Source organism: Microtus pennsylvanicus, chromosome 17 (genome assembly GCF_037038515.1).
Source record: "Microtus pennsylvanicus isolate mMicPen1 chromosome 17, mMicPen1.hap1, whole genome shotgun sequence".
NCBI lineage: Eukaryota > Metazoa > Chordata > Mammalia > Rodentia > Cricetidae > Microtus > Microtus pennsylvanicus.
This window is the reverse complement of record NC_134595.1, coordinates 43,561,908-43,588,086: the sequence shown is the minus strand read 5'-3', so window position 1 is coordinate 43,588,086 and position 26,179 is coordinate 43,561,908. Positions and strand designations below refer to the sequence as shown.

General features: G+C 39.3%; 1 protein-coding gene across 2 annotated transcripts in view; it reads right to left on the bottom strand.

The window, feature by feature from the left end:
- Positions 1–26,179, bottom strand: part of Nyap2 (neuronal tyrosine-phosphorylated phosphoinositide-3-kinase adaptor 2) — a 241,210-nt gene that overhangs the window by 40,841 nt on the left and 174,190 nt on the right. For both annotated transcript variants that reach the window (XM_075951508.1, XM_075951509.1), the window contains exon 6: positions 23,171–23,380. In XM_075951508.1, the coding sequence (XP_075807623.1) occupies positions 23,171–23,380 (210 nt within the window). The remainder of the gene's footprint in view (positions 1–23,170; positions 23,381–26,179) is intronic.

Sequence of the window (26,179 nt, the reverse complement as noted above, 5' to 3'; positions counted from 1 at the left end):
TCCCATAAATCATTATGTCTGCAAGTATACAGGCACACACACACACGCACACACACACACACACACACACACACACTATTCCTCTCTTACACACACCAACATATACACACATATGAAGCAACACTCATGCTTTGTTAATGGTGTGAGTTTTATCCCTCATTTTGACTCCAATTGATGGCCTACAACTCCAGTGCACTTGGAGTTTGTTGTGGTGTTTATGAGAGAAGACAGATGCCACAAATGCTTATATTTCTGAGATTTCTAGGAAAAGTGAATCATACACCCTGAAAAACCTAGATAATTTCAGTTGTAACTTACCCTCATAGAGATTTTCTAGGCTTATGATATCAAAATAAAATTGTTCAAAATTCTAATAGCCAAAACCAAAAGATTCTCTCAGGCTTAAGCAATATATACCCAAGTTTTCTTTCCAAATTGAGTTTTAGGTTTTGGGGGCTCATTTGGGCTTTGGAAGCTCCAAAAAACAATAAACCATGCCTGAGAAGAAACATAACATAATGCTGTCCTGCTTCAAGAACGTTCATTTGGTCAAGAGGTTAATAGTGAGTAGAGGACAACTAGTCTTTTCGTTACCAAGAAAAACGAGCTTTTCCTTTGAAAAGTCTACCAATGATGCTCTACAAGAGAAGCAGATGTTGTTTGTGAAATGTCAGTGAAGAGCAGGTATGAGGAGGAGAAGAACAAGAGTGATATAGGTATTTCAAAAGTATACAAAGAAAAGAGCAGGGACTTCACAAGAGGAAGAAAAGGAAGGAGGTTACAGGTCATAACCACAAGAAGTTTCCAGGTCAATAGTAACCCATTTTCCCCCTTCAGTTAAGTTCTCAGTGAATTAAAGAACTTGTTAGTTCTTTTTAATTTTTATGTTTCAAACAAACAAACAAAAATCCAACAGTCATTTCTCATCTTCTTCTTATAAGGGGAAATGGATTTCTGCTCTTGACTGTATCCCTGATCCCTGACATAGGAGAAGCTCTAAGAGGAGGCAGCTGTTCTGTTGTGGAGTGGTGGTCCTTGTTTTCAAGAAGACCAATGACTACCTGCTCCATCTTAAGAGATAAGTACATTTTATCCAAAATGAATAAATAGATAATAAAAGATCTCACTTTCATCTAGCATCAAAGAAGGAAAACAGTCAAATGTGGGCACCCATCTTCCTTCTGCTTTGATGTTCCTTTCACGGAGCATGTCCTAACAGAGATGTGTCCTGGTTCCCTAGCCAGCTCTGCTATCTTGGCCCCCAGTGCATCAAATTGTGTTTACTACAGACTTGTATTTCTGTATAAGATATAATTATGTAAGTCATTTGAGATAAATTGGCAGCTTAATAATAGTGGGAACCTGTGACATATTCCAAAGACATTTAAAAGTTTTGTAACCTGTCAAGGCAAAAATATTAAGATGACCTGAAGCTATGAACTAAATCTGATTTTCACACATGAATGCATGTGCACACACTTATTAATAAATTTTAATAATTTTTTTTAATTATTGAGTTTCAACTAATCCTATTGACATGTAATTGGCTAGTAGACTGGTCCTAAACCCATGAGTCTCTGATTTCACCATTCTCCGTTTGAGATTTTTAAATGTGTGTAACAAACCTAGCATCATACACAAAATTGCTGAAAGAACTGAACAATCTAGTCTAGAAAAACTTTGCAAGCATAATGACATCTTTGGTTTGTAAATATAACAACTTCACCCCTTGAAACACTTTGCTTGATTGTTACATTTTTATTATTGTTAACAAAGTAGGATTGTGTGTGCATGTGTGCATGTGTGTTCATCTATCTGTCTGCACATCCATCCATCCATCCATCCATCCATCCATCCATCCATCCATCCATGTGCACATGAGTATACAGGAGTATGTAGTGAATGTGCACATATGTGTATGAATGTGGAAGCCAAAAGATAACCTCACTTGTACCTCAGGTACTTTCCACTCTTTATTTATTTATTATTTATTTATTTATTTATTTATTTATTTATTTATTTATTGTTGCTAACTGCTCTGAAGGTCATTCATTAGGTCATGCTGGGTGTCCAGGAAGCCTTAGAGGTTATCCTCTCTCTACCTCCAAGTTCTGGGATTATTGGTGAAGACCACGACACCAGCTTTTATTTTGGATGGGTTTTGGGGGTCAAACTTAGGTCCTGATGCTGAGTTACTTTCTAAGTACGCATTTTCTTCACATTAAGAGATATTTTTGTAGATCGCTGAGCAGGTGATAGGCCTGAGTGTTATGGCTATGGACCTAAAGGGGGGACAAACCTGAAATTGCTATCATCATTTTTGTGACTATTAACAACTGGAAAAAAATCATCAAAATGTAAAAATCTATCATAAAAGAAGATATATCTCTTCCTAGTTTTCAAAGGAATTTTCCTCCAATGGTACAAGAGAGACCTGTGCAGTCTTGAATGACTGCCGGTGTCCTGAACCTGCTTGTTGCAGTGTTCTGGGAAGGGGTGAGTAATACAGTCACTCTACTGAAATGAAATAAAAAATGGAATTTATGCCCTGGCAATGCTGAAACAGGCATGGGCAGCCCGTACATGGCCGTTCTGTTGAACTTGTCCATATTAGGTTTTATGGTCTAAGTGGATGAGGACAACTAACCAAGGCTAATCCTCAAGAGGGCACCAGATCTCATTACAGAAGGTTGTGAGCCATGATGTGGTTGCTGAGAATTGAACTCAGGATCTTTGAAAGCGTATGCAGTGCTCTTAACTGCTGAACCATCTCCCTAGCCCTGTATGGTAATTGTCAGGAGTCTGAGAGACCTGATAAAAACCTAAATTCCTAAGAATACTGATATGGCCACACAGTGGGAGACTTGTGATCTGTAGAGAATTATAAGGGCTGTTATATGTAAGAAAAAGAGAATCACATACATATCTTGGTGGAAACATTCATTCCACTTTTTTTTATGATTAGTAGGCCCGAGATCCCTTATATTTTACAAAGTGAATATAAATCTCTCTCTTCCCTGCATGGTGAGGCTCAAGGTGATGTAGCTTCTTACAGGGAGGCACAATAGAATGTAGCATGAACAATTTTTCTTATGTCAGCCACTTTAAGGATAACACCCTAGGCATTTACACCTCTTTTAATGGATGCCAAACATGCTTTCACTTAAAAGACAGTTTATCTTAAATTCTAAATAAATATGTACCAAACAAGATACGTTATCTATTGAACAAATACAATCTTTAATCATCTTTAAAATAGTGTCTAAGGCAAATCTGCCAGTTGAGACAAAAAACTCAAACACATATGATGAGTTGAGTCAGAATTGAATATATATTGCCAGGTAATTAAAAATTTCATTTTTCTGTTATGAAATTTAAAATATAAGTAAATGAAAAGCCACTTTCGTTTCATCTCCTCGATTTTAGGGAAAAAAATTCTTAGAAAATAGAGTATATTCTTGGTATGGGAAGTTCTTATGTTTATATGTTACTTTTATTGGTTAATGAATAAAGCTGTTTTGGCCAGTGGCTTAGTAGAATAGAACTAGACAGGAAAACTAAACTGAATTCTGGGAGAAAGAAGATGGAGTCAGTGAGACACTATGTAGCTGCCACAGGGGGAGACAAATGCCGAAACTGTGCCATTGGCCACGACCTCATGGTGATGCACAGATTAATGGAGATGCGTTAGTTTAAAATATAAGAATTAGCTAGACATATGCTTAAGCTATTGGCCAAGCAATGTTTTAAATAATACAGTTTCTGTGTGATTATTTCGAGTCAGGGTGGCGGGGAAACCAACCAACAACCTCCAACAGCATATTCTGCTACAGAATATCAAAACAGAAGAGGGTAATAGGTTTAAATTTTTCATATCACTTAACATGCTGATGTTAAAATTTTCTGAAATATTAAAATTAAAATTAGCTGTAATTCTAATGACATTTTCTTTTTTATTAGAGAGGGTTTTTATTAGAGTGGGTTAATGGACAAACATGAAAGAGCAAACCGTTATAAATTTCATGCTCTATTAGAGACATATAAAGGGAAATGGCATGTTATATTTCAATCGCCCAAGTCTCAATGCTGCTTCCTTAATGACTTACAGACATCAACAAAGGTCCACATTGGCTGACCAAAATCCATTTGCAGGAGCTTCATTCAACCTGATTTCTTTAATGGTATTCTTGCTTACTCTGTTGCAGAAGTTTCAGGGACCCTAATATCTTTTAGGTATCAGAGAATAAAGTCCAAACTCACTGTTAATGAAAATATTAAGAATCTTAATTCACTGTGTTGACGGATGCATCTAAATGTCAAATGTGGTGTTCAAACCTGTTGTTTCTGAAGGCCAGCACAGCAAAGGTGCCAAACTGTGCTGGTGCTACACTGTTCTCGTCCCACAGGCTTGGGAAGAGACAAATATTTTCTTAAGAATGAACAAAGATCCAGTCTGTTCCAGTTGGCCTGGGTCTGAAAAAGCATGGGATAAAACCGGACTCGCTGAACATAGCGGACAATGAGGACTACTGAGAACTCAAGAACAATGGTAATGGGTTTTTGATCCTACTGCACGTACTGGCTTTGTGGGAGCCTAGGCAGTTTGGATGCTCACCTTACTAGACCTGGATGGAGGTGGGTGGTCCTTGGACTTCCCACAGAACAGGGAACCCTGATTGCTCTTTGGGCTGATGAGGGAGGGGGACTTGGTGGGGGGAGAGGGAGGGAAATGTGAGGCGGTGGCGGGAAGGAGGCAGAAATCTTTAATAAATAAATGAAGGGAAAGTCAAAGCACATGGGTTTTTATTTTTCCTGTTTTGATTGATAACAAATTTCTAATAGGAAGTGATATTATTTCACATATTTATAATCTTGTAAATATACCAAACATTGGTATTTGTAAATTATATGTCAATAAAGCTGTATAAAATTATTTAAAAAAAGGAATGCGGCCGGGCGGTGGTGGCGCACGCCTTTAATCCCAGCACTCGGGAGGCAGAGGCAGGTGGATCTCTGTGAGTTCGAGACCAGCCTGGTCTACAAGAGCTAGTTCCAGGACAGGCTCCAAAGCCACAGAGAAACCCTGTCTCGAAAAATCAAAAAAAAAAAAAAAAAGGAATGAACAAAGATTCTTGGTTCAAAGAAGAGAGCTGATGGTATCTGCTCACAATAGTGAGCTCAAGAATTAGACAAAAATGAAGTTTGAAACTCAGCCCTATCACCATGAGCTTGAGAACACACAGCATTTGGAAGCTTTTCTTATGAGATCAGTGTAGGTACTAATGGATGTTTTATATTGATTTTATAATGGGTTCTCTCAACATATGGCAGAACGGCACTTAGGACAGTCTTGGTGAACTGATATCTTCTAGGCACGTGAGGTTATAAATCACGGTAAGTGAAAGTTGTACTTTGCAGGTTGAGAGAAAATGATGGATTTTAACTTGGCAAAAGTAGGGTAAATTTATTGATATGCAAAAAGGTAGTGACTAACTCTTAAGATGTTCTTTGAGCTTCAAAAGGACACTGAGGAGGAGTGTACACAATTATGTCAAAAGTTCATTTAAATCAAGACCATGAAACAGTTGACCCGGACTTGTGGGAGTTCATGGACTCTGGACTGACAGCTGGGGAGCCTGAATGAGACCAGAACCAGGCCCTCTGTATGTAGGTGACAGTTTTGTAGCCAGGTCTGTTGTGGAACCCCAGTCAGTGGGACCAGGATCTATCCCTGGTTCATGAGCTGGTATTATGAAGCCCATTCCCAGTGGGGAATGTTTCTCTAAGCCTTGATGCAGGTTGGGAAGGGGGCTTGGTCCTGCCTCAACTGAATGTGCCAAGATATGTTAAAGGACTTAACCTTCCGAGGAGTGTGTTGAGGGGGAAGGTGGAGAGGGGGAGAAGGGAAGGAAGGGTGAACTGTGGTTGATATGTAAAATTAATAAAAAACAGAGAGCAAACAAACAAATGTTCTTTCCCCGTTAACTATCAGTCTGTCTATGGATGGATTTCCTTCATCTGTTTAACCATAGCATGATAATGGCTGGTCTCTGGTAGAAACCAGTATTTATGTAACAAATCACTTCAAATCATATTTTAAAGGAGTTTATATTTATGAAATTGAATTTTCTTCATTTCTAAAGTTTCCCATTCTTGGGGAAAAGTGCTAAAATACACTGTGCAACTTTTAAACTAAACATATGGAGAGCCTGAGAGACCAAAAGAGCTTGAGAACCCAAAGCAGGGAGGGAGAGAGACAGGGAGGGTGGGAGAGGGAGAGGGAGAAAGGGAGGCAAGAGTGATTTGGAGTTTGTAGTTCCTCTCTTGAACAGTAGATGGCAGTGAAAGCATTAAACTTCCTGAATGTAGTCTCAACACCTAAGGTTTATCAGACTAAGCCTTCCCTTAAAGTAATGGCTGCTGGTATGGATTTTCAAAGAAGGCTCAAGGGTGTTCTTTGTGAGTGGTGCTGGTACAGTGGAACCATGGAGTCTTTCCAAAGATAACCAAATGCTGCCAATAGGAGGAAATCCCCAGAGGGCCTGGGAAGAGTCATGTGCCAGGCAGTGAAAGACTTGGGTTGCTGGAATTATAATCAAAACACAGGCAGCACATTGCCATTCCAACGCTCAGGCAGGTCTAATCTTTTACCGAGACAAGTAAAGTAAAGCTACCCTCTCTATCAGCTGACCTGTGTATGACTAGTTACTTCTCAGGAGATGTAATTACAGAGTCGCTGGAAATGCAAGGTTTCTTCGATAACAATGAAATTATTAACAGATTGCATGTCTTTCCTGTAGTGTTCTGAGTAACTCTATAGTGTACAGCATCATGTTCTGTGTACATTTTTAATGGGAATCAAGTTTGGTTTACATTATAAACCTGGTAAGTTAAGACTCTGGCTTAAACTCTCCGTGGCTTCAGAGGCAGGTGCTCTCACAGACACGTCAATGACACTCGAATTCTTGACTTCATCTGCTCCCATAAATTTTATTAACACCTTATCTTTACTCCATATTAAGTTAAAAATATAATTGTTTAAGAAAAATTCCAGAAAACTATTGGAAAAACAAAGCCCAGTGTCCTGTTTTAGTGAATGGAGAGGCGGCAAGGGCAACGATACTGTTTCTGTCAGCAAATCTTTGGGAAAGCAAGAGCAAGTTCCTGGGTATCAGACAGCTTCTTCTCATCACCTTAGGCCCTGCGTTTCTCACAGATGTGTGGGAGGAGTCAGTGTCTACCCAAGTACCTATCACGTTTCTGTTTTGTGTTCCGTAAACAACCAAAGCACATTTGTGACCAGGTTGCCCAGGCTTTCAAGACCTAACATTATAATATGGGAACGCAGTAACATGATCAGCCACAACACATCTTCCAGTTAGTTACAAAAACAGCAATTGCGCGGGATGAAGAGCAAAGAACATTTACATGCCATTTGGGACAGGATGTTTATCTCTATAGTTCTGTTGCCTTTGTTTTAGGAAGATGATAAGTTAGAGGCTCCCATTGATCACATAAACCTTGGGTTTAAAAATCCGTAAATGGCTTTCTGTCATTTTCAGGTAAGACTCAAATAACAAATGTAGGCTCGGAGCTGCCTCTCTGTTCTCCTCATTGTCCATGATGTCCAACATGGGACATAGAATCTTAAAATCAGAGCCCTTCCTGGCCCTCTTTGCTTGAATGTAATTCCTCCTAATTAGTCTTGAGGCCTTAGTCTCTGCATCATCAGAATGCCAGATAATTGGCCCCAAAGGAAATATTAGCTGGACTTCTACCTCCACCATTAATTACCCCATCTTCACCACCATTAGCATCTACTACATACCCAACACTGGGGCACTGAATGAAATATGTAAATAAATGAATTGGACATCGAAGTGGAAATAGGGGAATCCTGTCTGATTATTATAAGTCATTAGGTAAGGCCTACACTGGAATTCAAACACTTGAAGTCTATTCCTTGTTTGAAAATAAAATTTACCAAAGGATCCTGAAAATTACACACTGTTGTTTGAGCCTTAGTATTGTCTTGTTAGAAAAAACATTTAATAACATCAGCCCATGCATGTGTAGGCATTTGTGAAGCAGATATGACGTAATATAAAATTATGTAACAAAAATTCTACAGAAGTCATTTGGTTCAATTCTGTAATGTGGGTTAAATACCATTTGTAATACCTTTAAATACATTTTCTATTTATCTTGGATTCTATCTTTAAACTAGTGTATTGAAGCGTTTATTTGAACATATAAAACCTTACATACAACCATAAGATATTCTAGTTTCTACTGTTGTGATAAAAGACTTTGACCAAAAGCAACTTGTGAAAGAAAGGATTTCTCTCACCTTATGGTTCTCCACTGTAGTCCAAAACTGAGGGAAGTCGGGACAGAAATACAAAAGGACAGGAACCTGGAGGCAGAAACTGCTGCACAGGCCATGGAGGAGTGCAGCTTATTTGCTTGCTCCTCAGGCCTTGATCAGCCCAGAGCTGGCAGCCCCCACACAGGTTAGGTTGACCCTGCAACGTCAATTACCAATCAAGAAAACACACCACAGGCTTTCCCACAAGCCAGTCGTGGGAGCGTTTCTCAATTGATGTTCCCTTTTCCAAAACGACTCTAGAAGGTGTCAAGATGACAAAAAACCAGGCGGCACAGAAAATTGAGTTTCATTTGTCTCCGTCTTTCTATTATATATTCTTAGGCCGAAGTTTGTTGTTTCTGTTTTTCACTCTGATAAAAAACGTTCAGTTTGGGGCTGTGGAAATGGCTCCATAGTTGAGAGCACTTGCTGCTCTTCCAGAGGACTTGAGTTTGGTCCCCAAAATCTAAACCAGGCAGCTCACAACCACCTGTAGTTCCAGGGACCTGAAGCCCCCCCCCCCCCCCCCAGCTTCTGTATGTACTTGCGAGTAACGTAAATGTTCAAATGGCTTGATTAATCAAGAATTTGAGCATCATTTCAAGACAATGCTTCTCCTTGGCTGTTAGGGAATTTTCCCAGCATAAAGGAGTCCAGTGCTGGATGTGCAATCTCTGACCCCATCAAGGCAGGAGCAGGAGGGTAGAGGAGAGGTATCGGAAAGGGTATACTGACTGCATAGTGTAAGTTGGCTTCTCTTCTCTAAAGTTTCAGTACATATTTAAACTTGAAAATCCCTCTCCTTAGCGTGCTTTCCAAGGCCCATCAGGTTTCCTGGAAATGGGTTTTCTACCACCTGGAGAGCTCATGGCTTTGCTCTGTGTCTTTGCTTGTGGAACCAGCACTGTTTAGTGTCTTGAGCCAAGACTTGAACCTTTGCAGAACCATTAGTGACAGGACCTAAATGGCTCTCAAAAGCTCAAACGTGGTCTGTGGAATCACACTCGTGAAATGCCCTATAGTCATATTATGCTGTCCCCAGTCTTGATCAAAGTAGCTGAAACTACCTCTGGTGACTAGAAAGAGGGTTGGAGAAGACCCTTAGAGCCACAACTGAGCGTCAGGACACGACTTTCTCATTCTAGACACGTCTCCTCATGCATGCCCCTTGCATCTGTGTGTGATCTTATCAGAGTTTCATGCTACCTTAGGAGGTGCTCAAGTGTATAATAGGTGGGTAGTTTGTGAGGAGGGGACTCCAACTATACAGCTTTAGGGAGACCATGTTTAGGTCTAATTTTTTTTTTTTATTGTGATGGAGCTATTTGGAGATCATTAACAGTCCAGTCATTAACCTCTGTCATGTGATCCTGTGGTAATCCCAATTAATAATTATTTAATTGTCTAGTGGATGGGTTCCTTCCTTTGTTCTGTCACCTGAGGTAGATAGAAGTTTGCTCACTTCTCTCCAAGAAATGTCACACAGCCACACCTTAAACAGCCCATAGTCTGTAGCCAAGAATAACTTCCCAAAGAGCTTTGGTTCTGTGGTTCTAGGCTGGCCAGTTAACCTCGCATGGCTTTTTCCTCACTATATACCACAATAAAATACTAAAAACAATACTATATACTAAATACTATATACCACAATAAAATACTAAAAACAATATCAACCTTTCATTACAGCTGGAACCCCAAATACTTATATTCCTGTACTATATACCTTGTCACATACATACAGTCACATGCATACACAATCAACATATTCACAGCCCCCATACCTCTACACATAGCACAACACATATACACATCACATACACAGGCAGGCACACACATATAGAATCACACATAGCTACACACAGAATCACAGAAACATATATACACGCTGTGACACATGTAACCAAACACCATCACACTCGATCACATGGTCACATATGTACCATTGATCTCTCTCACACACACACACACACACACATATCAATATTGTGATATACAATCACAATAAATCCACACATGCATAATTACACACTCACACACCAATCACATGCATATAGTCATACATATACCTTATCGCAAGACAATTACATGTATACAACCACATAACAAATTCCATATAATTGCACATAATCACACAAAAGTCTCATGCACTTAATTATCCAGGATCTTCCCCCCCCCCTCTCTCTCTCTCTCGCTTACACACACACACATGTACATACACACACATACACACACACACATACACACAATCATTTATGTACAGACCACAACAAATCACACATGCACGGGTACAACCACACACACAAATCACTCTCAAGTCACATCTTAATCACACTTATGCCACCACGCAAATTTTATACATATAAATCACATACAGCACCATACAAACGACACACAACCATCCTCTCAAAGTCAATCTAAAATCCTGTCTAATACTAGGCTCTGTCTCTGCCTCTAACTGCCTTCTTAGGCTACAAAGGAGGGTTCAGATAAGGACACCAATATTCATTTTGTAAATCTCTTTCGCAAGTTCTTCTGTGGCTTGGCTTTTTATCTTGGGATATGAGCCTAATTATCTTATATTATTTTGTAATTAGCTTTTGCGTTTTATACCCTGCTTATTTCCATTCAAACTCTATTAAGAAACACTCTGACCACTTAAACTATTCAACATGCTCCCGTTTCTCCCTTTCTGGTTATTTCCCAATGCTGTCTGAACAGCATCAGGAAAAAAAGAAATAATCTGATTTCTCTGATTAACACAAATTCTGGTGACATAAGTCACAGTTTTCCACAGTGGAACCACCGGGGATGTAGTTTCCATGACTCCCCAAAGACGCCACATGAGAAGACGGCCATGTGTTTACTACTAGAATTCAAAAGGCTAAATTCCAGAGTGAGACAAGAGTGTGAAGAACCAAGCAGCGGGGACAAACAGATGCTTCCTAGGGAAATAACCAAGTGTGGGAACTGGGTAGAGAAGCCTGTGATGAAAGTGTCTTCCGGTGCAGGAGCCCATTGCACAGAATGGCAGCCTAGAGGGCTGTAAACACAAGGCTCACAGCTGTGTGGGGCAGAAGTGGAGGCAGGCAGGAAGCCAGTGTGCAGCCCACAGCCAAGTCCACATTACAGGGAGGTCTGCCAGAGAGCTTTGCTCTTCTTGCTGCAGATTAAATGTGAATGTAATAAACTCCCAGATTGGTCAAATACCATCCTTTGAAGAGAAAGATGATAAGGAGAAATTCAGAAGCGTAGTTTTTCGTTTTCTTTACAAATGTGTTAATTAGTGTGTTCTACTTTGCCATTATTTTCCCATCTTGTCACACTGCAAAATTAAAATGATTCATTTGAAGAAAAAAAGTAAATTCAAAGAAATGATGATTTCTTGATCAGTTATCCATGTTTATCCCCTCAAACTTTGTGATTCACTACTTCATTGTGTTTGTAGTGGGCAGGATATTTTATTTTGCTTTGATTTTTTTCTTCTGCTTTTGATTCTGTTGCTCATACAGCTCATTCTGTGTTTGCGTGTGTATGTGTGTGTTGTGTTGTATTTTTAGTTTGCGTGTGTTGTGGTTTGTGTGATGTGTGTGTATTTGTGTGTGTTGTTTTTTGTTTCTGTGTGTTTTGATTTTTATGTATTTGTGTGTTTGTGTGTGTGCTGTGTTTGAAGTTTATGTATGTTGTGGTATATGTGGTGTCTGTGCGTGTATTTATGTGTGTACTCTGTTTATGGTTTGTATATGGGGTGTCTCTGTGTGTATTTGTATGTGTTGTGTTTGCGGTTTGTGTGTGTGTGTGTGTGTGTGTGCATATGCACTGATTTATTTTTTCATGTGTCTGGGTTGTCTGGCTAAAGGAAAAGAACTTCTGATTCTCTCTGTCGGTTTCACCTGTTGGCATTTTAGCACAGGGTTACTCATGCCCTGTTGGCAGGGTTGGAGTCCTCATGCTCCCTGAGCCTAGGGCTCCAGAGTCCTGCCCAGTAACTTCCACCCCATTACATTGGTCACCAAAGACACAAGGTCAACACAGATTCAAGGGATGAGAAATGGACCTTGCTTCTCACTAAGAAGCTACTAATGCAGATTCCAAAGGCCTGAATGCAGGACTGGGTACCAACTTCCATAGCCCTAGCATAGCATGAAGATGCAATGGGGGAAAAGAAAGGGCATGTGGTGTGGACATTGTGACAAAACAATATAACAGTTAATACTAGCTTCTAAGATGTTTTTGTCAACACTTCTACAAGTGAGTCTTAGGAAGCAGTCTAGCTCCTCGTGGTCATATGGCTACTATTTATTACTTTGCTCCAAACTTAATAACAAAGGTTCCAGAAGTCCATGGAATTGCCTTTCCTTAGTAAGAGGATATGCCTCTTACTCTCTGGCATCTAGACCTCACATGATACAGAGTACCAAATATTGTTTTCTTATTTAAGAAAAATATGATCTGAAAGAAAGTGAATGAGTAAATATCAAGTAAAATATTTATCAAAGAAGATATATGTATTGTATTTATTAATTTCTTATGCTTATTTTCTTGTCAACATAGTTTTAAATCCATTTCATTTTATCATGTAGAATAGAAGTAGTGTGATAAAGTAAGATTATTTTTTCTTAACTTTTTAAAAATTTATTTTGTGTATGAGCATGTGAGTATTTGTGTGAGTATGTGAATATCTCTCTTTCTCTCTCTCTCTCTCTCTCTCTCTCTCTCTCTCTCTCTCTCTCTCTCTCTCTCTCTGTGTGTGTGTGTGTGTGTGTGTATGCATGTGTAATGCATGGTTGCAGGAATGTGCATGCTATGCCATAGGTATGGAGGTCAAAGACAATTCTGGCAGTCTATTCTCTCCTGAAAGCTTTTTGGACCTAAAGATCAAATACAAGTTCTTTTAACTCCTGAGCCAAACTGACAGTGCAAGATTACTTTTTGACAGCTCTGTATAATATATAATGTAAGAACAAACTATAAGGCTTGCTTGTCTGTGATTATGTCTTTGAATCTCTTCTACTGATGCGAACTCAGTTGAATGAAAAATGGCTATGCACATGGTCTATATTTTTTCTGAAGCATACACACACACACACACACACAAACACACACACACACAAACACACACACACACACACACACACACACACACACACACACACACCTTGGAGTCCTGTAATCAGTGAGTACATATGTGGTTTAGAAAATCTCTTGAATTCTATGTGCTGTTCTCTCCAAAGAAAATAATCTGTCTTAATGCTAGGGAGAAAATGCACAGAGCTTTCAAGTCAAGTTGAAAGGGACTCAGACAGCATGGGTCTAGGAGTAACTTCACACAGGCTTCACGTCACATATTTCCATGCATTTTTAAAGTCCTTAATGACATAGACAATGAAATTTCCTTTATCTTAGCGTTGAGAGCAGAAGTCCATGTTTCCTTCAAATCATTACCAGCAACAAAATATTTTATTAATATTGTTGCCCCACATTATTTTCTTGACTGAAAATGGAAAGCAGGAATTATTATCACAAGTACTGCTACAGTCCTCAGCCCCAGGATTTTAAGATATGGACCTGTTTGCTGCTTGTCTCCACTTGTGCACTTGGGAGTCTTTCTGTATATAAAGGGGAGAATCAGTGCAATCTTTGAGTTACAATATCAGGATATTCATCAAGAGACTTCACAAACCTTCTAGTACCACCAACAGTGACAAACACATCATCACTTTCAAGAAAAAAAGCACCTCTTCCTTACAAATTGATGGATGCAAATTCCATGTCCAAAGGTCATTCTCTTGGAGGTATTATGATTCTAGTGTGGAATCCCAGTTTCTTATTGCTCAGATGAACATGACTCCATTGTCCTAGACCTCCTTCTCACTTTTCTGAGCTTCTTGAACAACTCTATCTAGTATCTGGGCAGTCTCTCCAATTTCCAAGAAGGTGATTGGAATGCAATTGACAGCTGCAGACAGCTCTGAGCCATGACTTTGGTATGCAGTGTTGCTGCTGTGGCACTCTGTCTCCCTGAGGACAGCACATTGCCCCTGCCTAGCAACTCTTCTCTTGCTGCCTTTCTCTTCCAATCAAAATTCTGGTCAGTTTAAGTCCCGTGTCTCATTGGACTTCTTACAGAAAACTTTCCTCCACTGTTCTAGGCTGGTGGTTTTCTTTGCCTTGGAAGGAGGACTGCTGTTATGTCCAAGGATCCACATGGGTAATTGTAGTATTTATATAAAATTTATTTATTTATGTATTTATTTATGTATGTATGTATGTATGTATGTATTTATTTATTTATTTATTTATTTATTTATTTATTGGTTTTTCGAGACAGGGTTTCTCTGTGGCTTTGGAGCCTGTCCTGGAACTAGCTCTGTAGACCAGGCTGGTCTCGAACTCACAGAGATCCGCCTGCTTCTGCCTCCCGAGTGCTGGGATTAAAGGCATGCGCCACCATTGCCCGGCTTCTTTTTACTTTTTATTTTTAGTATTTATATAAAATTTATTGTGTTCCAGGAGCTATACTCAGTGTGTTACATATTTGCCTCAATTAACCCTATCAACCCTTGAATTTAATTTTTTAAAATTTATTATTATTTTATTATTAATTATCATTATCATGATTATTTGATTGTGATCCAAGCCTTTAACATCTGAGATATCTTTACAGTCATTGTCTTTAATTCTCAAAATCATTTGTTTTATGTAGTTATCATACATCTTTTATAAATAAATTTCAGGAAGATGAAAGTCTGCAGTTTCATCACCAATACAAAACAGATTGAGGACTTAAATCCTAAGTTCTGTGAGCAACTACTATTGTAAGTACATATGTATTTAAAATTCATACAAAATTCATCATACAAATGTGGCTTACAAAAAATAACACATTATCTTTCTTTAAATAAAATTAGTTATCTGTCTAGTTTCATTTCTCTGAAATGTGAACTCTTTTTGGGTACAGAGTGCAGATTCACTAGTGGAGGTAGACCACACATCCTGACAACGAGTTTAAAAATGGTACCACCTGTCCTGCAGAGGAGAATATACAATATTGCCTCTCTAATTCCTGGTTCACTCTGTTTACCACAGCAGAGTCCGTTAGCCAGAACAAAGAGCAAATTGAAGATCAGAATTCTATGTCTGGAAGGCTGGGAGAACAATAATGTGTAAAGGAAAGTCCTAATGAAAGCTGGAGTCAAAAATTCCCCCATCCATTCTCCCTGTCTATTCAAAGGTCTCGGTACTTCGGCAGGATTCTGTGAAAGATTTAACTGTCGGTGTTCACTAGTCACATAAATCCTTACCTGCTGTCTTCTATTACATTCTCTAGTGCCACGTCTCTCTCATCCCTATTCTTCCTATGATGGCTCTCCTAAATCTCTGTGACTTCTGAAGAATGTAGACTCAGAAGGTGAACTGTCGGTTGGCCTTTCTGGTTCTTTGGAACTGTCTCTTCTGGATGGTCAGACCCATGACTCCATCCAGCAGTCAACCAGAAAGTTCATTGAACTGACAACACTCAGATTCTACAAAACTGGAGGAAGAGAGCCATCTGACTCAGAGACTTCTGACTACTATGCTATGGTTAAAACTCGGGAGTTTTCACAGAATCACAACTGAATCTGGAAATTTTGGATGTTCATTGGCAAAATCAGCTTGGCTTCTGTGCTCTGGACATTTTTCATGATCTCTAAGACACCCACATGCCTATCTGAGTCCTGAGATTCCTCAACTTGTAATGACTTTTCCTTCTCCCCGAGAAGTGTGCTTCCATTTCTGTGTTTCTAAGAAATGTGGAAATACATATCTCAAGACTAATTGGCTTCATACTGCAAGAAAAATCATAAAATGATTTTGCCTGTGAGAGTGATACATATGTTTTTTGGCATGCTTCCTATGTGAGCAAAATCACGTCTGGTTTCAAGGAAGGAGCCTTTCCTGCTACAATTGCTGATTTGCCTGTTTTTTTTTTTCTGAGAACATCTTAGCTACTATCACCCCCTGGCCCCTTCTATCACTGACGTATCTCATCACAGAGCCCAGCTATCTCTGACCCAACCTGTTACTGACCTATCACACTACTGACACATTCCATACGGACCATCCAGTCACTGACCTATCCCATCCCTGACTTAGCCCACATCTGACCCATCCCTTAGCCAATCACTGACACATTCTGTCACTGACCTATCCCTCATGACTCCCTAGGACTATAAACTCTGAAAGGTGAGGACAAAGAATCCGGGGTGTTTTTTAAAAGACCATTGCTCCTCTCATTTGTAGATATTTTATTCTTGTTTAGGCATAAGTTATATTCTAATAATTCTCTCTCCCTCTCTCACTCTGTGTGTGTGTGTGTGTATGCGCGTATGTGTGTGTGTATGTGAGAGAGAGATTTTTGCTTCCAACCCAAAGTTTTCTGTTTTTACTTCTAAAAATGCTCAAGTCAGGTCAGACCAACAGCAAGAGGCCAAAAATATTGCAAGCGTCAGTTCATGCTTTGGTTCATCTTTGTCTTACGTGCAACATTGTCCTTCACTCAACTGTTGATGACAGTGGCTCTCGGGAAGAACCGAGATCTCTGTGCATGTGAATCCTATTTAGCCCTTCATCATTTGCGAAGTCTGCATCTCTTTACATTCTTAGATTTTTTTTTTTACTATACAAGACTTAAACTAGTTAGGATAGGATAACTATTGAATATATTTGTTATTATTGTATATAATTTTGTATTAGACTTAGAACTCTCTTATTTAAACAAAAGGGGAGGTTCTATAGGAAGTCTTACAGGTAGTGGTTACCTGCCCAATGGGGCGTGGCCTCTTATGCTATATATGCTGATGCAGAGCATGCTTCCAGCCTCTTTTCCTGCCTCTCTCTCTGTTCTGGTTGCAGATATCAGTTTCTGATCTCTGCTTCAGCAGAGGATTCTGATTTGTGAGTTTACCCCTAATAAAAAACCATCTATTTTTCAATTCTGAGCTAGTGTGAGATTTCTTTTAAGTGTCCGTTCCACATTAGATAATCATGAAAATAATGTATTTCAATAAAATTAACGTATGATCAACAATTCTGTGCCATAACGAGACAGAGGAAGATCCTGGAACACAGAGACTATAGCACACAGCCTGTTGTGCATATGTATGAATATGTGGATGTGTCCCCAGAAACAGCATTAGACAGAAGCCAGAAGCTATAGAAACTGTAACTGATTGAAGTCTGATATTTTGTTAATAAGGTATTTACTTGTATAACTTCACCCCCACAACCCCTATTATATTCATGAGTATGTGAGTCCCAGTTCTCCACTGCTTTCAAAAATCACCCTTTGGGGATTTTCTGACTGACTAAACAACAGTAGTTTAATAAACTACTGTGGCAACCAGTGGCAATGTTAATTAGAATGGGGATCTCCTGACATGTTTCCTCTACTTCAGCAATTCCTCCATTCCTCAGCGGGGTTGTTAAAAAGAGCCATTCCGAGGAGCTAAACTACTTTGGGTAAAGTAATAGTTCATGTTAATGTGTGTATGTGCAAGCACACTTGCCAAGGTGTGTGTGTGTGTGTGTGTGTGTGTGTGTGTGTGTGTGCCTGTAACAGGCACATCAGAACACCAGAGGAAGGAAACTGATGTGGGAGAGGAGCGTGTAATCCTTCCTCCCCTGTGAGGTATGGTATCACTATGCAACTCAAGGCAGAAGGTTGCGACCGACTACCTCAGCATTTCTAGCAAGGTAGTAGTGGCTCAACTTCCCAGAAACCCAAAGAAAATATCGAAGTGTGCAGAAGGAGAGGCAGGTAGGATTGGCTCGTTCTCTTCTCTCCCAAAACAGCAAGTCTCCCAAACTCGCACAGCCAGTTTCCTGTTACAGACTCAGGCCATCTTGTAGGTCCATGGGTGTCAGGTGTAGTCTGATTTGTTTAAAATGCCACAGGTGAATGGGCTTTGGTTTCTCTGCATGAATTCACTAATGCAAATGTGTTTTCTAGAACATATCTGGCACATTTGAAACTCTTACGGTTCATAAAAGTAAAGCTTAAAGCATAAGAAACACCATTTACTCTTTTCCATTTCTTTCTCAAGAACAACCAAAAGCAAACAAACCAGTAGAAGGAAAGACCAAGTTCTTGAGTAATAGCAATAGCAGCAGCTGTTTGGGATCACACATTCAGACACAAAACTCGGATGAGAGCTGACACTGAATTCATGCCTCTGCGTTTGATTCTACACTGTGGGTTTTTGTTGTTTGCATTTTGTTTTTCTTCTTAAGACAGACTCTTTCTATGTGGCCCTGCTTGGCCCAGAGTTGTTTCACAGACCAACCTGGCACTGAACTAACAGAGACCTCACCTGCTTATGTCTCACCAAATGCTGAGATTAAAATCTTGTACCATCACCAGCTACATTTTGTGTTTTCTAAACTACAAAATCAAATTTTGACACCCCTCCCTTTTTTCTCCTATCTATGTCTAACTGTTTCAGAACCCAGAAAGGGCATAAGGGACCAAAAATAAGTTTCCTATTCCCTCTGGTCAGTAGATGGTTTGTGGCTCTATAGTCAGAAGAAGAGGCTTGGAATGTTGCAAACCAAAATAGATGCTGCAGAAGCTTGAGGTTGAAGAGTGGAATGTAGAAGCTTTGTACACATATTTTATTAAACTCTGAACTTGTTAGAAAGTGCATGCCATAGTACTAACGAACATAAGGAATGTGATTGCCAATTTCTGGGTGTAGCGATATTTTATTTATAATTTAATAAATAAAGCTTACCTGATGACTAGAAGAGCAAGCAGCCAGTCACTGGCTCTTACTTCTTCAGTCTGAAAAGGGTAATTCCTGCTTCCAGGAATCCTCAGAATGAGACTGAGTTTGGGAGTTGTCTCCTCTTATCTTATAATCCTCCATAGATCAGAGAGTAAAGCAGCCTCCCTGGTCAGCCTTACAGACCAGGCAGTAATGACACACACCTTTAATCCCAGTAGCCACACTAGTTTGCCATAGAAACCAGGCAGTAGTGATGCATACCTTTAATCCCACCACTAGAGAGGAATATAAAATGGAAGGAGGCAGCTCTCAGGTGCAGTCTCATCCCAAAGATTCTTGGAGGCAGGATCTCCATTTTCAGATTGAAGGAGAGATAAGAACCTGTGGCTGGCTACTTTGTTTTTCTGGTCCCCAGGCAAGGTTTGTTTATTAAAATACAAGTGAAAGATCACTACATTTCTGTAGCTTACTCTTTAGTGAGAGTCTAGTCATTCACCACACAATTCTATCATCTTCATTCACAACAGCCTAAATTGTTTTCTAAAGTTCTAAATTGTAGATTCCCTGGATCTCATCTCAATTTCCCTCTCTCTCACGTCTCCTCTGTTCTTCATGGATATCTCATCCAGTCTATGCTCGCAACCATTTCTAAGATCTCCAGTCCAGGATTGCAGTGCTGCTGAATCTCATTAGTTCCAAAACTGCAATTCACACTGTCTGCTGGCCCCTTGCTTAGATATCCCAGAATGTTTCATATTAACAGTCAGACTTCAATACCCAACTCTCAATTATTCCTTGCTCCATATCTCACACACACTATCTATTTCTTTAGGTAATGGCCCTCCTGTCACTCAAACTTAAATTCATCATTGAATGTTCCATAGTATAAGACAAACTACATTATTTGTAACTTAAAATAAAGACTAGCAAATATTTTCTATATAATGTTCAAAATCTAACCCTGGTGTGGCAGTTAAGTGCCTATAGGTATGCAAGTTTATTTGCCCATTGTGTCTAGTAGGTATAATTTCCCTCCTTTACTAAGGGAAAGAAAGGTCTTGCTCCCTCCAGGGAAGGCCCTTTCCACTTCAGACAGGAGTTGATCTCAGAGGTGATCTTCTGATCTCAATTCTGACCAACCGAATGAAATGAAAATGTCAACCTTCAGTTTTCAGTCCATGGCTGTGAAAAAAAAATAATCTTTGAAGAAAGCAGAGCAGAGTCATGAGCAGGATTGATAGCTCTAAGGACAGGGTGGCATCCAGGAGCAGTTGTAGAAAACCTGTAGCTACACACCTGCAGACGCAGCACCAAAGGCACCAATAATATCTACCACGTGGACAACGGTTAACTTGTGATTTATGGTTCAATGTTTCCGGTTAATACAGGGGGTCTTTTAGATAGATGTTCATCTACATTAGTTGATTCCCAGTAAACTGACCTCAGATCTTCACAGTAAATACATCGTGTGTGTGTGTGTGTGTGTCCGGTAGATTTTCAGGTTTCACCAGAATGTATGCCAGTCTCTTTCCCCCATCCTGGTGAGCCTCTAGAAATTACTGTCTTGTATACCAAAGCATCTAGTTTTTCTTCCCAAAGTCAATGTCTCCCAGGAGAATTCACTTGTCTCTCTTTCACATCTTATTTTATACATCATCTGAACTAAGGGATCTGCAGATAATTGGTAAAATGTTCCTTTGAATTCTGGAAGGGAATTTCTGCAAGGTGTGAATAGTTGAATCAACAGAACATGAGCCCCACCAACGTGAGTAAGCATAATGTCATCCAGTGAGGGTCTTAAAAGAAGGACAGATCCCTTCTCTCTTCTTGAGCCTAAACTTACAACTTCTACCATGCTTGGACATTGTGGCATTGTGGTTTTTAATCCTCTCAGTTCAGATGGTGTTATACCATTGACACCGTGTTTGAACTGCATTGGGCCATGGGATTTCCTGAACCACCAGCTTGCAATGTGCAGGTCTGGATCTTTAAAACATACATGATGATTTGAAGATATCTCTCATAATAAATCTCTTTCAGTACATGCACATCTATTCATGTTTTCCCTTTTAACACTGTTGACTAAAATAAACATTATAGCACAATGATATACTTGTCTGTCAATAGACTATTAAGAACAGATATAAAGATACTTGATTAACCATTATGATCTCTGGCCCTAGGGTGTTGGCAGTTGCATCACAGACACTTAGATCACAATTTTGTTTTTATTAAATATATCTGGGTTCTAAATATAGTATTTATATGCTTTATTTAGAAGTTGTACAGTTTTAGATGAGTCTATGAAAATAGTGATAATCTCGATAAATTAGTTATTAGTCCTAGCTGATAAGCATTGTCTACTATGTTTATTTATATATTTTGTTTTTGAAAGAATGTATAATCTTAGCCGGTAAATTTTGTCTATTATTATTATTATTTGTTTTTTTAAGTCAGGGTTTTTCTGTAGCTTTGGAACTTGCTCTGTAAACCAGTCTGGCTTCAAATTCATAGAAATCCACCTGTTTCTACCTCCCAAGTGTTGGGATCAAAGTCATGTGCCACCAACGCCTGGCTTGTTCTTTTTTTTTCTTTTGGTTTTGTTGCCTATTATTTTTATTTATATATTTTGCTTTTTACAGAATGCATAGAGAGTCCTAATTTACTTCTAGTTGTAAATGCCTTGACAAAAGTCACTTGAAGGGGAAAAAGTTTATTTTAGCTCAGAATACCTGGTTTGCAAGAACGATAGGCAGTCAGTGACAACCAGTTAAGAGAATTTTAATGCTTGCATGCTGACTAATCATCTCACTTGATCTACCCAAGAACTTCTTGGGCCCAAATCAAGGAATGGTTCTACCTGTAGTGGGTTGAATCTTCCCATATCAATTAATGTAGTCAGTATAATCCCTGGAAGGCATGACCACAAACTAACCTGATCTAGACAATATCTCAGTGACATCCTTTCTCTGTGATTCTAGAATCTATCCAGTTGGCTTGTAAGACTAGTCAGCATGTATAACTACCAATATTCCTACGTTAATATAGGAATCATTCGGAATTTTTGTAGATGTGTAGAACTTTTCTTCTCTTGGTTTTAAATTTGTTCTGTAAGATGAGTTCTTCACTCTGTACATGGGATGGCTCTACCATCTAGCTTTACATAGTTCTAAATCTGGGAAGCTATGGCCGGGTCTTTTTCAAGAAACATTCCTCCCCAAGCCCAGAGATCACTGGCCTCCTCTATTGCAACTTACCCATATCAGAGAGCACATAGGTTAACTTCATGTAAATTGCTTTCCTTGACAAATATCCAAGTCGAAAAGAACATGAAAGAATTGGTCTTTTCTTTAGAGACCCAGCACTCTTTCGGAACAGAAACTGAAAGCTGCGGGAGGTTCCTTGATTATTCACTGTTTATTTTAATTGACAGCTCTCTGTGAGTCCAACATGTAGATGATTCAGATCAAAGCAAACATATGCTGCTTTACAAAATCAATGTTTCGTAATATTTAGGCTGTTAACCATGCAGAATGGCATTGCCTGTTTTAATCTCGAGACTTGAAATCGAGACGTACATTAACGTTTTCTCGTTTGGTTTGGGTTTGTGAACTTCATGCCATGTCACGTGTAAAGTGACTGTGTAACTCAAAACTGCTTCTCCCTCTAGTGTCTTCAAGTAGCTATTGGTATATTTCTGTCCTGAGTCTTACTTCTGATCAAATCTCACTACTTGCTGCAAAATAGCTTTGTAAGTAAAAGTGCCACAAACACGAATTCCCTCAATTCTACAAACTGATGTGGCTTTAGTTCAGGCAGAGTTTTCTCGCTGTACAACGCCACATGGCAGAGGTTCAAGTAGCACTTTTTCCCTTGCCATCCCTGTGAGTAGCTGTCCTGTGGTATGCTTTATTTACGTGTTTGTGTTTGGAGTCTGAATGGAAGCAGACTGATGTGAGGTGATGATTGCCTAACTATACCTACTTATGAACAGCCTCTGCATTCACAGCGTCATCTGGAAGGCTGGTGTTCTGCTTACCTGAACTGTGGCTTCCTGCCAACAATGTAGGGCTCACGGAGCATCTGCCCATTCTGCTGGTGACCACGGGTGGACCTGGGGTTCCATCCCATTCTTGAGCTTTCATTGGCTCTCTGGAAGAAGCTGATCCATAATGACCTCTCTCTTTGCTGTCCAACTTTGGTAATGGCTCCGTGCTGTGGCTTCGGACTTTGAGCTCTTCAGTGGATTCTGTGTATTAACAAAATTAATTGTTATTTGAGAATTAAATCCTTCCTGAAATAGTTTTTAGAAACTTGAATGTTGTTTTAATGTGCTTCTAAGATACTATTGAAAACAGGGTTGTACTGTAGACCTTGGTTTTAAACTATAACAGGGAAATGGGTCCCTTGGGGGATTTTCTTCTCCAAGATGTGGGTATGTTAGCATCACCAGAATGAAAATCATTTTCTCTTTTGATATACAAAATCTCAATGAATCTTGACTCTTCTTTTTGAATCTCCCTTTGGTTTCATCTTTAAGGAACTCTCCTAAGGAGTGTGTTCCCTTTCTTCCTCCTTTCTACTCCCTCTCCTCTCCTTTACTGTGCTGTGTCATGAATACAAACCATCTATCCTCTAGTCCCGCTTTTGCTAAGCAAATACAGTGGGTTTCATTAGATGAAATATTTACCACAATTTATAGTGACTGGCCAATCTTCTACCATCATTTTTATGTTTTTAATTCTTTCCGTTTCACAGATCCTTCCTTTTCCTGCGTTTGCTCTGCATCAAACCCCTTTCCCACGCCATCTGTAATTTTCTTTTTCAATACATCCTTTGCACGCTGGTCATCTCTAAGGTAATAGCTGATACACTGCCCTCACTCACAGCAGATTCTTTATATTATTTTTATCCTTCTGATTTCAATAAAATCTCATCTAATCTTTAATGATTTTCCAAACTTTTCATCAAAAGATAAGACCTTTCTCCACAGTTTCACGTTCGTTATCTAATGAATGCACAAATTTAACATTTCAGATACTGGATAGACATTTCTCACTTAACTAAATGGCTCTTCCTGGCCATTCATTTATCCATGCTAAGAGATTGTCTGTTCTTCTCGCTTACTAGTAAAGCCCAAACTCAAATCCATTAGGTAAAAGTGTATACTGTCTTTCTGAGCCTTTTCCCTTCCCTTCTCTATTTGATATCATGTCTACCTCAACAACCCTAGTTCAGACTCTTGAACTGAATTGTGTCTCTTTATTGGTCACAGCTGGCTTCCTTGACTTTGATATCCAAGGTAGAGTCACAACAGCCATTTAAAATACACATGTGACCATAATGTACTTTTGACAGGAATACTTTGAAGAGTGTCCAGTTCACAACACAATAGCTGAGTTCCTTATTAGATCCTGCCTTATTAGCCTTCCCTTTCTCTCTTAATCATTGTACCCAAGGAACAGTGCCAAAATGGTCATAGCTTCTGTCACCCTCTTCCACTCCTGAGCAAAACAACATTGCCTGCTACGACTTCAAGCTCTCTGCTCTGACTACTCTAAATCTTGTCTTCGCTCTAGTTGGGCAAATCAACTGATGCTCAGTGACGTCAGTGACTTCTGAAGTGTCACCACTGCCCGGGTCATGCCTCCTGGTCAGCTGTACTGGAACATAGCATATTGGCTTTCCACATACTTATTTCCCTGCCAAACTCCAAATTCTTGAAAGCCACATGCTTTGGTTTTTCTTTTCTTAGGACTGGTTCCTCTATAAGCAAACATCTTGATTAATTACTTTTTTACCTAATTACTTAGCCTGTTTGTCAACTCTTCAACCATCTCTCTGCTATGTATAGGCAATACAAAAATTGTAATGGAAACAGAGAACCAACTGATGATAAATGTACTAAAGTGGCATGAGCTTGGTAATTTTTTTAAAAAAATATCTGATCATTTGGTAACAATAATATATAAAATTCATCGAATTAGAAGTCTAATCCATATAAAGATTTTTTGATAAATAAATAGAAATAATTGAAAAGACTGTATTTTTGTTTTCTTGTCTTTTAATTTAGCTTCAATTGTTTCTCGGCTTTCAACAGGGTTAAACACAAATGTCATGTTTGATTTCTCATTATCTTGCTGTATGTGAAAAAGAACAGCCTTCTGTGTATTGAGCAGCAATGGTCAGGGTTCTGAGGGCCTCACAGGGCTCCACTTGGCAGTGTTAGCAAGCAGTAATTATAGACAGAAAAGGGAAGTGGTAGACAGAAATAGCCCAGTTGGTTATTGGGCCTATGATTGGCAGCAATGATTGGTCAACACTCTGCTATTTGTTACACGGGGATGCTTTTAAGTAAGAGTGCAGTTTGTTTATGCAGTTAGATTATAGAGAAGCACCTGTGGGTCAGATTTAATTTCTCATTTTAGCTGTTTTGCTCTCCGATTCCTCTGCCTGCTGTGAATCTCTGCCAAATGAAAGCCCTGAATAAACAGCCTTTCTGTTCTCACTGGTCTGGTCGTCTTTTATTTTCACACTGCTCTAGCCCCTTGCAGCTCCAAGAAGCCCTGCAGCTATATAAATACTAAAATCACACTTTATGCAATGAATAAATCAGGAAGCTAGTCCAATCCAACTGCAATATCAGAAAGAGTTCAGGCCTCCAAAGAAACCTGCTATAAATTTAGTTACACTGAACTCAAAATGACGAGTCAAAATATTTTAATGATAACATACTTAATCATAATTATTAGGACAAGAACATTTAACCAAAACTTGCTATTGAGTGTCCTGAGACAATTAAATCAGGACCATACATGATAAACATAGGCCATTCCCATGCAGTTTACTCACAGTCTCAAAGAAAATGCATCTTGGCTTCTAAATGCCACTGCCTCAAATCTAGGGGCCTGTATGTTTCCCCCAAATTTCTCTTCCACAATCTAATTCAAGTGCTTGGGTACCTGTGCTGTTATCTCCTTATGGAGTAAGACTCCCCACCTCCCCTCTGTCTCTTCTGTCCTTCCTGTCTCCTTCTGACACCTTATTT